Source organism: Argiope bruennichi, chromosome 5 (assembly GCF_947563725.1).
Source record: "Argiope bruennichi chromosome 5, qqArgBrue1.1, whole genome shotgun sequence".
Lineage (NCBI taxonomy): Eukaryota > Metazoa > Arthropoda > Arachnida > Araneae > Araneidae > Argiope > Argiope bruennichi.
The window spans coordinates 22,773,772-22,788,574 of record NC_079155.1 but is presented as its reverse complement, the minus strand read 5'-3'; the positions used below and the strand labels follow the sequence as shown (position 1 = coordinate 22,788,574).

At 32.6% G+C, this 14,803-nt stretch overlaps 1 protein-coding gene across 1 annotated transcript in view; it reads right to left on the bottom strand.

Moving 5' to 3' along the window:
* LOC129969446 (uncharacterized) overlaps positions 1-14,803 on the bottom strand; it is a 92,124-nt gene that overhangs the window by 22,519 nt on the left and 54,802 nt on the right. Inside the window, exons 18-22 of the mRNA XM_056084019.1 lie at positions 14,060-14,306; positions 8,343-8,482; positions 5,705-5,865; positions 3,225-3,515; positions 59-254 (exon numbers count right to left, since the gene is read on the bottom strand). Coding sequence (XP_055939994.1) covers positions 59-254; positions 3,225-3,515; positions 5,705-5,865; positions 8,343-8,482; positions 14,060-14,306 — 1,035 coding nt within the window. The remainder of the gene's footprint in view (positions 1-58; positions 255-3,224; positions 3,516-5,704; positions 5,866-8,342; positions 8,483-14,059; positions 14,307-14,803) is intronic.

The following is a 14,803-nucleotide window of genomic DNA, read 5'->3' as shown; positions in this document are numbered from 1 at the left end:
AATTCGAGCAATATACAAATCCTTCTTATTGTGATTCAATACATAAAGGACTACTTACCATCTATCACAACAGTGTTAGATTTGACCGAGGAAAATGTTATGTCGCCATCAATGGCTTGATCTCCAACTTTCCATACTGCGTTATTAAATATTCCATTCACATCAATGCCATCCAAACTTTCAACGATGAACACTTGACTTGCAGTAAGCGTATCCGCTTTTACGCTATCGAAATTCTTCAATCCTGATATACGCTGTTTAAAGTGAAGAAAAAGTTATTCTTTTATTATTTAAGTTACGAAAGTTTCACGTGAAACGTCAATTAACAAAAAAATGGCAAAAACCTTTTTTTGGAGAATATTTTACAAAATTTGGAGCAATATTGAAGTTAATATATACAACTAAGTGATATAGCTAAAAGATTCACTACTCCAAATTTATAATAAAAAATGTCTTCAAATTAAGTTTACCTTTGCAAAACACAGAGCCATTTCAAATATTTTGCTTTTAACATACGTTTATAAAATGTGGCAATGAGTTAACTAAACTATGCTATACTTAGAACGATCAATACTATGTCTCTTAAAGTCAGAGAACTCGTAAAAATTCCAGTCATTAAATGTTCTATTATAGGACATTGTCTAATCTTTTGTATTTAGCTCTCACCTAATGTAAAAAGTTAACACATTTAGTTTTTTTATGCATTTTCAATGTTTTACAATTTAATACGTAATGTAAAATGTAATGTTTCTTTTTCTGTGCCAATATGCTTATCTAGAGGGTTCTTTATTGTTTGCAAGGGTCCAATATCATCAAGTGTAGTTTGTTCCTTCGTGCTAGGTGGGGTTGCTTTTCGGCGACCCCCATCAAGTTTCCCACATGGCCTCTGGCTAGGTCGGGGTGTCTATATGAATTTATTTCGTGCATGCCGGAAACAGCTTTAAAGATTTGGATCAAATTTTATATTTAGTTAAAGTTTGCTTTTTGAGCTTATTTATATAGGTGCCTTTCCTAAAAAAATGCGATTTTAGGCACACTTTTTTTGTAACTATTAGAATAAAAGTATATTCAACTTCCGCTTCGAAGTATGGACAATGCGATACATTGATCAGAACAGGAATGACGTGTATTGCGGGTCATCGGTTCGATTTTTGCTTTATTTTTTACTTATGTATTTGCACTTAATATTTTTGCTTTTTAAGTTTATCTAAATGGTATCTTTCCTGAAAAAACGCCATTTTACATAAAAAAAACCATTTCTTTTATACTTAGAGCCTTTCTATCTTCTCTCATGCTGACAATGTTATATAGCGCCATCCTGGACCCGATTTCACCGTGGGAAAGCTAAGTGTAAGCTAAAAAATATCAACTTGTAAACCGAATCAACTTGTAAACCGAATCAACTTGTAAACCGAATCAACTTGTAAACCGAATCAACTTGTAAACCGAATCAACTTGTAAACCGAATCAACTTGTAAACCGAATCAACTTGTAAACCGAATCAACTTGTAAACCGAATCAACTTGTAAACCGAATCAACTTGTAAACCGAATCAACTTGTAAACCGAATCAACTTGTAAACCGAATCAACTTGTAAACCGAATCAACTTGTAAACCGAATCAACTTGTAAACCGAATCAACTTGTAAACCGAATCAACTTGTAAACCGAATCAACTTGTAAACCGAATCAACTTGTAAACCGAATCAACTTGTAAACCGAATCAACTTGTAAACCGAATCAACTTGTAAACCGAATCAACTTGTAAACCGAATCAACTTGTAAACCGAATCAACTTGTAAACCGAATCAACTTGTAAACCGAATCAACTTGTAAACCGAATCAACTTGTAAACCGAATCAACTTGTAAACCGAATCAACTTGTAAACCGAATCAACTTGTAAACCGAATCAACTTGTAAACCGAATCAACTTGTAAACCGAATCAACTTGTAAACCGAATCAACTTGTAAACCGAATCAACTTGTAAACCGAATCAACTTGTAAACCGAATCAACTTGTAAACCGAATCAACTTGTAAACCGAATCAACTTGTAAACCGAATCAACTTGTAAACCGAATCAACTTGTAAACCGAATCAACTTGTAAACCGAATCAACTTGTAAACCGAATCAACTTGTAAACCGAATACCGTCATAGATTGTTTCAAATAACATGCTAAACTAAGTGCATGCATGATTTTTTTTTTATTTGAATGACCAGTTCATATGCAGGCAAGACTGAAAAATATTCATATGTAATCAGTAGGCGATGCCTAAATATTTTCTTAAAAAAAAACAAAAAAAAACACGATTTTACAAAAAAAACACCGCCGAAAGAAACGATCTTCCAGATAGTAGGAATACTTTAATTGTGCATTCAAGGGAGGCAGCCAATGTGCTTATTTCTTTTGTGATGACCATATGTATGCAAAATACAACAAATCTCCAATATTTGACATGACATATGACAAAATTATCAGTGGTGCGATGGGCAGATACCCTTTTTATCAGTGATCTACAGAAGGTAAACAGCGCTCTTGGTTCTTACTTTTCCACTTTTTCTTCTAACTTCAATCCTGACAGACACATTATATTAATGTTTCCATGATATCTCCCTTCCCAAATACAGGTACCCATAGCTTATACCATTTTGCTCCTTTAGTCTTACATCAATGAGATCTATTAAACGAGAACGATGACGATTGATTAAAGCTAGTTTGATAGGAGAATAATTTTTCCAGTGGAAAATCTTGAATGACGGAATTCTGAACCCAGAACAAAATCCACCTAAGATTACAGCCTAGCTTAAACCAATATTTATCTTTTAGTGAGTCATAGTAAATATCAGCTTGCTACACCAATAAAAATGCTTGTAATCATCGTGTAATAATCATCACAATTTTACAACAAAAAGCAATTACAACAAAAATGCTTGTAATTTGTGTAATAATCATCACAAAATCATCGTGTAATAAAGGAATGATTTTGGCACTTGTCTGTTGTAACGGCGACCAAAAAGAGCCAAGAAAAAAATTCGCCAATTTGGCCAGTTCAATCGTCAAATGTGTGTATATATATTTATGCACTTAAATATATTTTTATAATTTGGCAAAATGTTTTCTTGGCGTTTTTTTATCGAAGTTAAAATGAATTGTACCATGATTTTGAATTCAAAAATCAAAAGATCTTTTTCAAAAAAATTAAAAAGTTTGGTCAAGACTTACTTGAGGAATAGAATGCCTTACGGCATCATTCATTATCTCTGCAATGTCAATATCATTCATCAGATCCAATAGATTCAATACAACTACTTTGACATTAGGTCCCAACTGCGCATTCGAAGTAATAATCTGATCGCCAGCAATAGTCACGAACTGCCTTTGGATATCATCGATTGAAATAAGATTCACCTTTTCCTTCACATGCAGATTTCCTATGATATTCAGTTGCTGGACGATTATTCTTTCGTTGATGTACTGAGTTGCTTTCTTGGAATACAAAGCTTTTTCTCCAATCTGGGAAAAAGAAAAACGAATTGGTTAGCTATTGGGGGATGGGCGAGTCATTCTTGTAGGTATCCAAAAAATATTTCGGGGGAGGAGACGCAAGATTCGGATACATCTTATTGAGGTCAGATTTCCCCATGGCTTATTGTTTAGAACAGATGCTATACTGCTAAATATTGGTCATTCACTTTATTAGCTAGTGAATATGCAAAAATTTAATTTACAAAAACTTGCATACGAATCTAAGAAAGAATTCAATAGAAATCGCGCGATAGCTACAGTTGGTGAGACAAATATGTTTGGTATGTTGTCTGAGTGATTTAGCGTATGATATCAAATTTCACTAGTTTGAAGATATATTAGCAGTGGAACTCCCAAAAAGATGTCCACTCCACGAAAATATGTTCCATCTATAGCCCACTTGCTTCGTTGTCGGCTGTTACAGCGAACAATGTTTCTTGCGTGAAGCAGTTCACCCTTTTCTAATTCAATATAATAGAAAATAAAAGACCAACTTTACAAATCGTAGCACAATTTATATAACTCAACAATTTTATTTCAAGAAAAAAATTTGCAATGATTAGTATAAAGCTAAGACAACCGAGATAGCAGTTACTTCTTGATGAGAGAATATCCTCACAGGAAGGAGAAGTCAGTATTGCAGTGGCTTGGCTTATTTGGACACTTGTTGGCACAAGAGCCATTACTTGACCCTACTATGTCAGACTTAATGCCACAATTTTGTCAATCATACTTGTTAACAGCGCAGTTATTTGACAATACATGTGTTATTTATACGATAGTCTTGGATTTCATAAATGTATAAAAAAATGCCAAACTCATAGGTTAGAGATAATACGAATTTAATGTTGCTTCCCAGCACAGTTAATTCCGTCGTTGTAAAGATAGTTTTACGGACGTCTATTGAATGCTAATCGAATACCGGATCAATGAATTCCCCGTGCTTAGCGATACACGTGGCGAACATTTGGCGACAAAATTGACACTAGGATCTTCAGGAATCTTGGTGATATTCAATTTTGCATTATTAAAGTAATTTGCAAGTTTTCATCATGCAACTGAATTTTCTGAAATTATCTAAACCACTATCAACTAAATAAATCGAAAGTATCAACTAACATTTGTTATTGGTATTGGAAGGATGCTAAAACCAATATCAAACATGGAAAACGATATAAAAAATAACTTATTAAATCATACATTAACACTATGCCTTCAGGTGACAACGTGGTGTCATGCAAAAACTATCAGACAAATGCTGATGATATCACATTGGTGTCGCAAGAATTTTTTTTATGAATATAATTTATATTATGAAAATTATGATCTCCCGAAAATCTCGAAAAACCGTCCAGCGACAGAATTCCTACAGGCTCCAAAAAATATCCGTTTAAACATAGGGATGGCATAGCGTTAAAATCCAAAAATTAAATCTCGTCATGGCTCAAGTCATAACAAGACATTGAAGAATAGGGTTTTTCCATTAACAGACTGCAATGCGACTCGAATAAAATAAGATTATATATATATATTTATTTATTCAAAAAACAGATTTGAGATGTCATTTATACTCAATTTTAAAGTTAAATTAACATTTCTTATGATATGTTCATTTAACAGTTGTCGGGCCCTCACGCAATTTTGAATTATGGCTTAAGATGGGATCTCACATCCAGTGCCAAGTATGACAAGTAGCTTCATATTCAACTCACTGTGAAACCTAGTATTATTCTGTGATCATATGCAAATACTTTTGCACCCTAAAGTAAAAAGGATGTGCGTGTGAAGGAAGAATTTATTAAACTCATCGAAATTTGCTTTATGTCACCTTAATAGAAAGATTTGCACTTAGCACCTTAAAAGAGCAAAATATTCTACAATATTTCTGCAATATCTTATTATTGATGGTATTTAGAAAATCGAATGACAATATCTATAACATCGCTATGTTAACAGGAACATGTCGTGTGCCCTGACGTCGGTTTTTGTCCAAACGTTGGATAATTTAAGGGTAAAAAAGGCTTTTATCTTCGTTTTTGAAATGAGTTTAACTTAACTGAGGCAAGGCAAAAATATTCCAAAAACTCGTCCAAGCTGGGGTAGAGTGACAACGACGATGGTATGAATAGGTTAAGTAAAGGCAGAATAATAAATTTCAAGTAAAGAAAGCCGAATACCTTAACGATATCGCATTCGTTTAATAAGCCGTCGACCCGCATGTTGGCGCCAAGGATTGCATCCGACAAGAGCAGAACAGTTTCCAGTTTTTCATCTTGGTGCGTGTATATGAGGTCGTTCCAGCTCAAGCCGTCAATGGTGGTGTGCGCGTCAAGATGATCTAAAAAAGGCAAGAATATAATCAAATTAGCTTAGATTGCGCTCGGATTTGCTTACAAGACTTTATACTGAGTCGTGAATACTAATTTTCATTTCCTGTTTTTATTCTTACGAAGCTGAAAAGATTAATGGCGATTTTTATACATCTCTTGCGGAAAGGTCCGCATACTTTAGCAAAGAAGTGGATTGCTATTAATATGCAACACAAATGTATGATTGCTTGCCAATTTACAAGGAATAACATACCTCGAACCAGGTAAAAAGAACATTAAAGTGAGTGGAAAAATAAAATCAAACCTTTTCCACGAATTTATGATAGTCTGTATTTTATGTAGGCGGTTCAAGGTCACATTTTCTACCTCGTTATTGGTTGTTTGGTACCAGTAACGCGGTAGAAAATACGACCTTGAACTGCCTACAGAAAATACACAGACTATAAAGCTACGTAAAATATTAGCGAGAGGTTCGATTATTTTCAAAAACTGAGGGGGAAATTGGCGGGTACAAACTTTCAATTAAAAAAGATCGTTAAGAAAGCATTAAAGAATTCCGCCTATTATATTTTTTTTATTATTTTCATATACCACATGCTAGTTTTGCTTCCCAAATGTTTATTGGATTGCTCTGAAAAGTTAAAACAAATATACTGTATATTTTCAATCATTTTATATAAATGCTTGCTGTATGCTATATATTGTTATAACCAGCAGAAGTGGTTTCCCCAAAACTTCCTTGCATACTCTAGTAAAGATATACGAGAGAAAGCCTTATATAGCACTGACGTACAATGATTATGAAATATTAACTTTTGCCTCGGATTTAGCATTTTTACTGAATATCCTTATCGACCAATCCCTGGCATGCTGTTAATAAAATATGAAAATCAAATCAGTGCTTTAGATACGTTTTCCTCAACCGATTGAAACAAAAATTTGACGCAGATCTAAACTTGAAGTCACAAAAATGCATACCGAATTTCAGATATTTAAGCTATTCCATTTATATGCTTCTCCAAGTACAGACAGACAAACCTTTGCTGGATCTGGATCAAAATTTGGTAGATCACACTATAGAAGTTAAATCCATGTACAAATTGTATCTATTTGGCTGTCATTTTGTGGTTATCGTACTCTATTCGAACAGGCGGACAGACGGACTTCCTCTGATTTGATTTTGCACAAATTTTGATATAAATTTGAAAATTAGATGTAAAGACAGTATACCAAACTTCAACGTTTTAGCTCGAAGTATTCAAGTTTATTTTTGTCAGACGGACATTTCCCAAAAATGTGTCTTTTGAACTCTGAGATTAAGTTTTAGAGACTCGTCAAAATCTCGAGTTTAAAGTTTGACGATTGCTTTGATTTCTCTACACTACATATAAAAGAAAGTAAAAAGCAAAAGATAGAAAGGATTATATTGGAACATTGCATGCATAATTCATTTAGACATTTTATTAATGAAAAAGTAGTCATACGACTGAAATAAAGATAGTTTCAATGATATATTGCGGATTAGTGACACTTGACTGATTGCTGTTTTTACCCCTTTTCGTGATATTTCCCCTAAAAAAATGTAGCAAACACCATTTATGTCTTGTCCTCAAAGCGCTCTCCAAAATCGTTGTCCGAGGCATCTATACCCCCTTTCCCCTCCATCGATACGCCACAGCAACTTCTATGTCTTGTCATGGGTTTTATTTTTTAAATCTTCAGAGATGTGCGATTATAGTTCTCAATTTTCACAAAATATTTGTATTCGGCTACATTTTTGCTTTTTGTAAATGTAGTATAGAGAAAGTATAGTAATCGTCAAAAAAATTTGAACTCGAGATTTTGACGAATCTCCACGTTTCAGGCCTCTGAGATTTGTTATACGGTTCTTCTTATTAAATTTTAAGTAAAATCTATTCAGAAAGTCCATCTGTCAAGTTGTGCTAATACAAGTTACACGATAATTACAAAACGAAGACAGCTAGATATAAGATTCGGTGCACAGATTTAACATCTATAGTGTATACACCTTTATCACCTGTTAAAGTTTCAGACAAAACCAATAATGTGTTGACTGTCTGCCGATCTGTACTTTTAGAAACCTATTAATAAGGTAATTCAAAACCGCAATAATTTAAATATATTAGATTGTGACTACAAGTGCAGTTGTGTTAAATGTTTGTTTCAATCGATTGGAAAAAATGTGTCTAAAACAAATTCGATTTTCGAATTCTATCAACGCATGCCAAGGATTAATCGCCAAAAACACTTGCCAATAATCATGATCACAATAAAAATGCCAAATTCACGCCAAAGGCTAATATTTCGAGAATATTGGGACCAATGTTATGCAAGGCGTTCCCTGGCATTTCAAGTTTATTAGAGAGTATGTTAAAAAGAGTTTGGGGAAACCAGTCCCGCTGGTTGTTAGATTGATACTATGAGCAACAGCAGCAATAATAATTATAATAATAAAGAGGCTTACCAACTATTATATGATTTAAGAAAATCATCGGAGGTTTAACTACATTATCCCGAGACTTCATAAAAGCATCCAGCGCCATTTGATTGATGTCAATGCCATTGATAAGTCCTGCGATGGTCACGTGGTTAGCTTGAACATCCCTGGAGAGAGAAGTGAAAGTTTTGCAAAAATGGCATTTTCAAAGTAAAATGATCTTTGCTGGTCTCTGGACCAATGCAAGCACTGATCGTTATTTTAACACGAATCAAACTGCCAACAGGGCAAATACCGTTCAAAATGTCAGGAAATTTAAATTGTTCTTTCAGACTTTGAAATTAATGAATTTTGTATATATTTTTTACCCAACAAAAACAATTTCATTGAAGATAATATTTAAAGCAATAAATCCGTCGTCAATACCAGAGGACTGAAAGCTGGTTGTTCCTTCGATAGCAATCTATCTATACTTATAATAAAGCTCAATGTGTGTGTGTGTGTGTGTGTGTGTGTGTGTGTGTGTGTGTGTGTGTGTGTGTGTGTGTGTGTGTGTGTGTGTGTGTGTGTGTGTGTGTGTGTGTGTGTGTGTGTGTGTGTGTGTGTGTGTGTGTTGGCGCTCTACAGGCCAGGTCATTTGGTACATGTATACCTTAGAGGTCGGAAATGTGCACCTGGGGTCCCTTTTTTTGAAATTTTAATTATTAATTAATAACTAACTTTCCCGCCAAAAAAATCTTCCATTTTCCCCACCGCCAAATGAGTAAGGATTTTTTTTCCCAACAGTAATGAGTCTAGGGTTAACATTTTTCGGTGGATTATTTCAAACGATTCTGTTTATTTTCTTAATGTTTTATGCATTTAAAATTAAACATTGTTAATTAATCCATGTTTCAGATTCATTCTGAAGTACTTTTGAATTAAAATAGCACAGAATAAAGAAAATTAAAAATGTCTAATCTGCATAGCGTTACCCCAACTGGCGTAGAAAAATTCACGCATTTGCGTTACCGTAAGTGGCGAAGAAAATTCAAGCATGCGCATTCTGATTGTTGCCATGACAACCGTTATCAACGGATGATTTAAATTATTTTTAGGTTAGTTGCATGCTTTTGTAAGTAAATTGTATTTATGTTAGTTATATATTTTTTTGTATATGCTTGTAGTTTTAAGTACATTGTTTTTTAAGTAGTTTTTTAAACCTGTTTTCGACCGATTATTTTAAACAATTCATTTTATTTTCTTAAAGTTTGATGCATTTAAAATTAAACATTGTTAATGAATCGATATGTTCATGATGAATCTGAGAAAATTTTGTTGACAAATTCTTGAGATATTACATAAATTAAGAAAGATTCTTTAGTGCCCATAAAGTTTAAACGCTCAGTGACTCTATTATCAGTAATCATATTATTAAAAAAAATGCTTTGTTTCAGTTAAAAATATTATATTAATTGCAGTTTAGTCATTTCCATTTTAATTTTAAGCATAAATTCTACCGGAACTAACAGAAAATTAGAGAGATACATATTATGTTATGGCTGAAGGACTTTATATTATTATGAGTGAATTACATGACTATCAAAATTTGAAGCTTTAAAATATTTGATGAAGCTATTAAAGTAGGAATTACATAAAATATTGAATTATTAAAATTTTAATGAGCATTAAGATTGGCGAACCTGCTGGTCGCCAAAGGTGGCTAGTAGACAATAAAAAAGTATCAAATAGATTAAATCCAGTTCTGATCGTCGGTTTATGTTCTGCAATAGAGGTAGCTGGCTAAACTGAAAGCACATAGATAATTTCCGCGCTTAACGCGTTAGATTTCTTCATCCAAAAACGAGTATACAATTTTCATGAGTAGAGTAACAGGGAATTGTTCAACTTGAAAACTTTACTTATTTTGATAATTAAATATCTCCAATAAAATAATCTACTTTTATGCCTTGAAATATACATATTCAATGCTCAGAAAGTAATTACGGTCCTACGTGTTACGAACCTAGTACAATTTCATTGTATGTTAATACAAATTAAGGAAGAAAGATTTACAAATTTTTAATGGATGCCTCATTATTAACTATTTTGATAGGAAATTCAGTTGCAAAATGAAGATTCTGGTAAATTCAAGAATTTTAACCATCTATTAAGAACAGACGTGAATTCTTTCAGAAAACATTGTTGGGAACTATAAAAATACGAGGGCGTTCACAAAATTTACGTATAAATTCCTCAAGGGCTCTTAGGAATACTAAGCTACATTGAAAGTTTGTACACTAAGCATTATTTAACTCTAGTTTTATAGTCTTCATGTTAATTTCTATAAATACTATTCCTTGAGCACATCTCGGCCAATTATGTGTGCTTGCGTTTTCTTGAAGAATAAAGTATAATAAAGTATAATTTGTTTAATTTTCTTCACCGTACACTCCCCAAACTATTTTTGTAATATAATCTTCAAGCAAAGTTCAAAATTAATTTATTAAGTCTTGTTTTGTTATATTTTAATACATATTTGTTGTTTACGTATAAAAGTAAAGACATCAGCCAACTTTCAGAGAGCTAAATCATAAATGCAAGAAGCCAAAAGAAATAACCATTTTCTCAATTAATAAAAAAAATATGCACTTTTGTTGAATTTATATGTAAGCCGTTTTCCCAAGAACTATCAAATTTGGCACTAATAAATATTGCAACGTAAAAATATAAAACTTAGAGTGCTTTGAAAATTTAAATAAAAAAAATTAAGCGAAATTGTGGGACCTCCCTCGATTATTCCTGCTAATATTGTACAAAAGTCTTTAAGAATGCCAATTTAGTTACATAAATTTAATCTGGAATTTTGGCAACTTTTTTTTGCCTGATTTTCAACAATAGATTCGATTTTTGCAGTGAAATTTAAACTGCTTAATATTTCAAATATTTAAGAGATTTACTTCCACTGTTGAAAGCTAGGGAAGAAAGATCGCTTATTTTCACAGTTTACATATAGAATCAGAAAATGAAATTGCACCATGGCAAAAGAAAATGTGAAATTCGAAATATATTATAAACACCTGTACACCTTTTTTTGATGTCATTATGACTCACTTAAGAATGTTCGTGTACACAATTAACAGAATAGGTGCAAGGCCATTAAAATGGTTTTAATGTTAGAATTTGAGGTTTAAAAATAATTTTTGCAGAGAATCATAACCATCAAATTATGTATACGATTTAATTGAAATTTCAAACAATCCATATTCTTAAGCAATTCTGTTGGTCAAAGGCGGCTAATTGAAAATAGAATTGACTTTTAAAGAGGAAAAACAAATAGGCAATGAATTACTTAAGGGCTGTGGATAGAGTAAAGTTTGTAGTTGTTCATAAAAATACACACTTCAAAGCACAAAGACAAATTTATCAATAAGAAGATTCTTCAATGGATCATTAAGTATTCATTCGAAGTCTTTAACAAATTAAGCAAAATTATTAAATTCACAGAATAGCCTTTAACGGCGCTTTGACCAATCGCTAATATTTGCTAAAAACAAGTATTACATCAAATGACAAATTTAGATATTTTAAGGCATAAGGCACACTACGATACTCTTAATTTACCTAAATTAATGGTTGATTTAGTATAAAATTTCAATGTAATTATTTACGTAACATTAGTCGGTTATTACTAGTAATTTGTTTTCCTTTTACACAAAGTATAGTTATCGTTAAAAAAAATTCGAATTAGAGATTTTAACCGATTTTCGCGTTTTAGATCTCCCACAGTCTGATAAACACGCTTTTGGAATTATGTCTGAAAATATGACAATTCAAGAACACTTTGTGCAAGATCTTCACAGCAAATCTTTAGATTTATATTAAATCTTGTTGGAAATCCATTCAGAAGAATGGTCTGTACGAGTACAAGTAAACATGTTAAATATGAAGCATAAAGAACTATATATATTTTCTGTAGGTGGTTCAAGGTCACATTTTCTACCGCGTAATGGTACCAGACAATAATAACGACCAATAACGAGGTAAAAAATATGACCTTGAACCGCCTACAGAAAATACACAGATTATAGATGTATTAAATGCTAAATATGCGTATCAAATTTTACATGTAGATTAGTATCGAATTTGGAATTAAATCCTTCAAAGAGTTGATCATCTATCGGTCTGTACATATGCATGCATCTAAATATGTTAATATGCAATGACTTAAATGAAATTTGGTATATGATATTATGACAAATCACAATCGTAAACCAGGGGTGTGATCACCCCAAATTTTCTTGCATACTCCAATAAACTTTTCATGTAAGAACGTTTTACATAGTATTTGCGTACAGTAGTTAAGATATTAACTTTAGGCCTGGATACAGCATTTTTACTAATCTATCGTGTCATCCTTGGCGATTTATTTGGTGATTAACCCCTGGCATGCAGTCAAAAGTAGCCGAATATCAAATTTGTGGTTTAAACGCGTTTTTACTCAACCGATTGAAACAAAAAAATTTAGCACAAAACTGCACTTGTAGTCACAAAAGTCTATATCTAATTTGATATATTTAAGTTTTTAAGTTTGATTAATTAATTAAAATTGTTTGATATATTATTCTCTAGAAAGCAGCAAACGGCTCTCGTTTTTTAAGTGGACACACCAGATCCTTCATTTGTCAACACGGCCGGAAGATCTTTGCTGAATGTCCTTGATACAAGGCAGACCAAGTCTACCCCCCCCCCTCCCCAATCATATTCCTAAATGTTTTAATTTTACTATTTGAGATTCTAAGAGATCTTTTATTTTTAGACTTTTTAGAGATGTTTGGTTTCATGGAGGCGATATAGAGCAGCTATACCGCCTGGGATCAGAAACAACAATATATATTTAAGTTGCTGTGTTTAATTATTGGGTTTACATATTTTGAAAGTACAGACCGACAGACAATTCCCTTCTTTGTTTCGAAAAGCCGGAAAGAAAATGAATGTATTTTGGACACCTTTACTTCTTCCTATGGTTCTCTAAAACTTTTATAGGTATATACACTATAAATGTTAAATCTGGGTACCGAATTTTATCTAGCTCCTTGTTTTTGTCCCTATCGGGTTAATTTATATTCGAACAGATGGACAGACGAACTTCCTCTGATCAGATTTTATTCAAAATTTGGTAGAAATCTGCTAATTTAGTGTAAAGGCCAAACATATGCCAAATTTTAAAGTTCTAGTGAAAAGCATTTGAGATTTTGTTGTCAAACAGACGGACCTTTTCCAAAAATGTTTTTCGAATTCAGGGAATGTGGAAGCTTAGAGATTCGTCAAAATCTCGAGTTCGAATTTTCGGCGATTACTATATTCTCTATACGAGAAAGTAATACAAAATGCATTACTCAACATCAACATCAACTTGCATATGCATTTTGGACCTAATGCATATTCGCTTTTCTTTACTGAAGTAAAAAAGAAAGCTCATTTACGGGACACTGAGCATAAAAATCTGGACATTCCACCATCAGCTCAACGTTTCTTGACAGCTGTCTAATCGGAAAATCGGCACTATTATTATTGCCACTTTCGCGTTGTTTGTTTCATTATCACTTTACCTTAAGGACATAATACAGCCTTCATCTTTTAACAAAGTGTTTAATTTAAATTATTAATTAAGGAGTCCTTAAAATCTTCAAAAGTTAATTTGCCAATTTTAGCTTAAATTTAAACAGCAAAATTTGAAGAAAAAATTTTGAATTATAACTTACCCTGTAAAAGCCTTTTGAGAACTGATACGACTGGATTCATCAAGAAGGACTACGCTGTTGATTATTCCATCCCAAGGTTTACCATTCAGATAAGAAACAGTTGACGACTTCTCGAGTTCAATAGAATCGATAAATGTTTTCTGAACGGGTATTTCTTGACGAGTATTCAGAGTGACTATTCGTCCCAGCGTTTCAGAGAAATTTATTCCATTTAGCGTGCTTCCTTCGTTAAGAATTATATGCTGACCTGTTAAAAAAATTTACAAATGAATACAATGCAAGCGTGATTTGTGAAGCGAAAGATATTTGATTGAAATTCAGAGGAGGCTAGAATGACGGATCAGCGTATTGGGTTGTCTGCAGTCTTGTTTTAATTGATTATTTAAGCAACTATTCTGGCACAACTTGTTTTTTTTTTTATGTAGGATTATAGCTATTAAAAACTGTACATTTCTGCTTCTATTCTTGATTTACCTTCATGTAATGCCTTTTTATGTGTTTGTCTTTCTAGATCTGTTTTTCACCTTGTCATTCTGTATTTTCATCTTATATTTTTGTCATTTGCTTATTTTTCACTTTATATAATGGAATAGATATATGATTTTAGATATTGGTACAATGATATTGCTATATGTCTAATATGCTACTATGTCTTCCTTCCTTTGGACATGATATTTTTAATGCTTATGTGTGTTACTGCTTTCTATATGTACTTTTCAACTTAATCTCCAAAACCTATTTGTT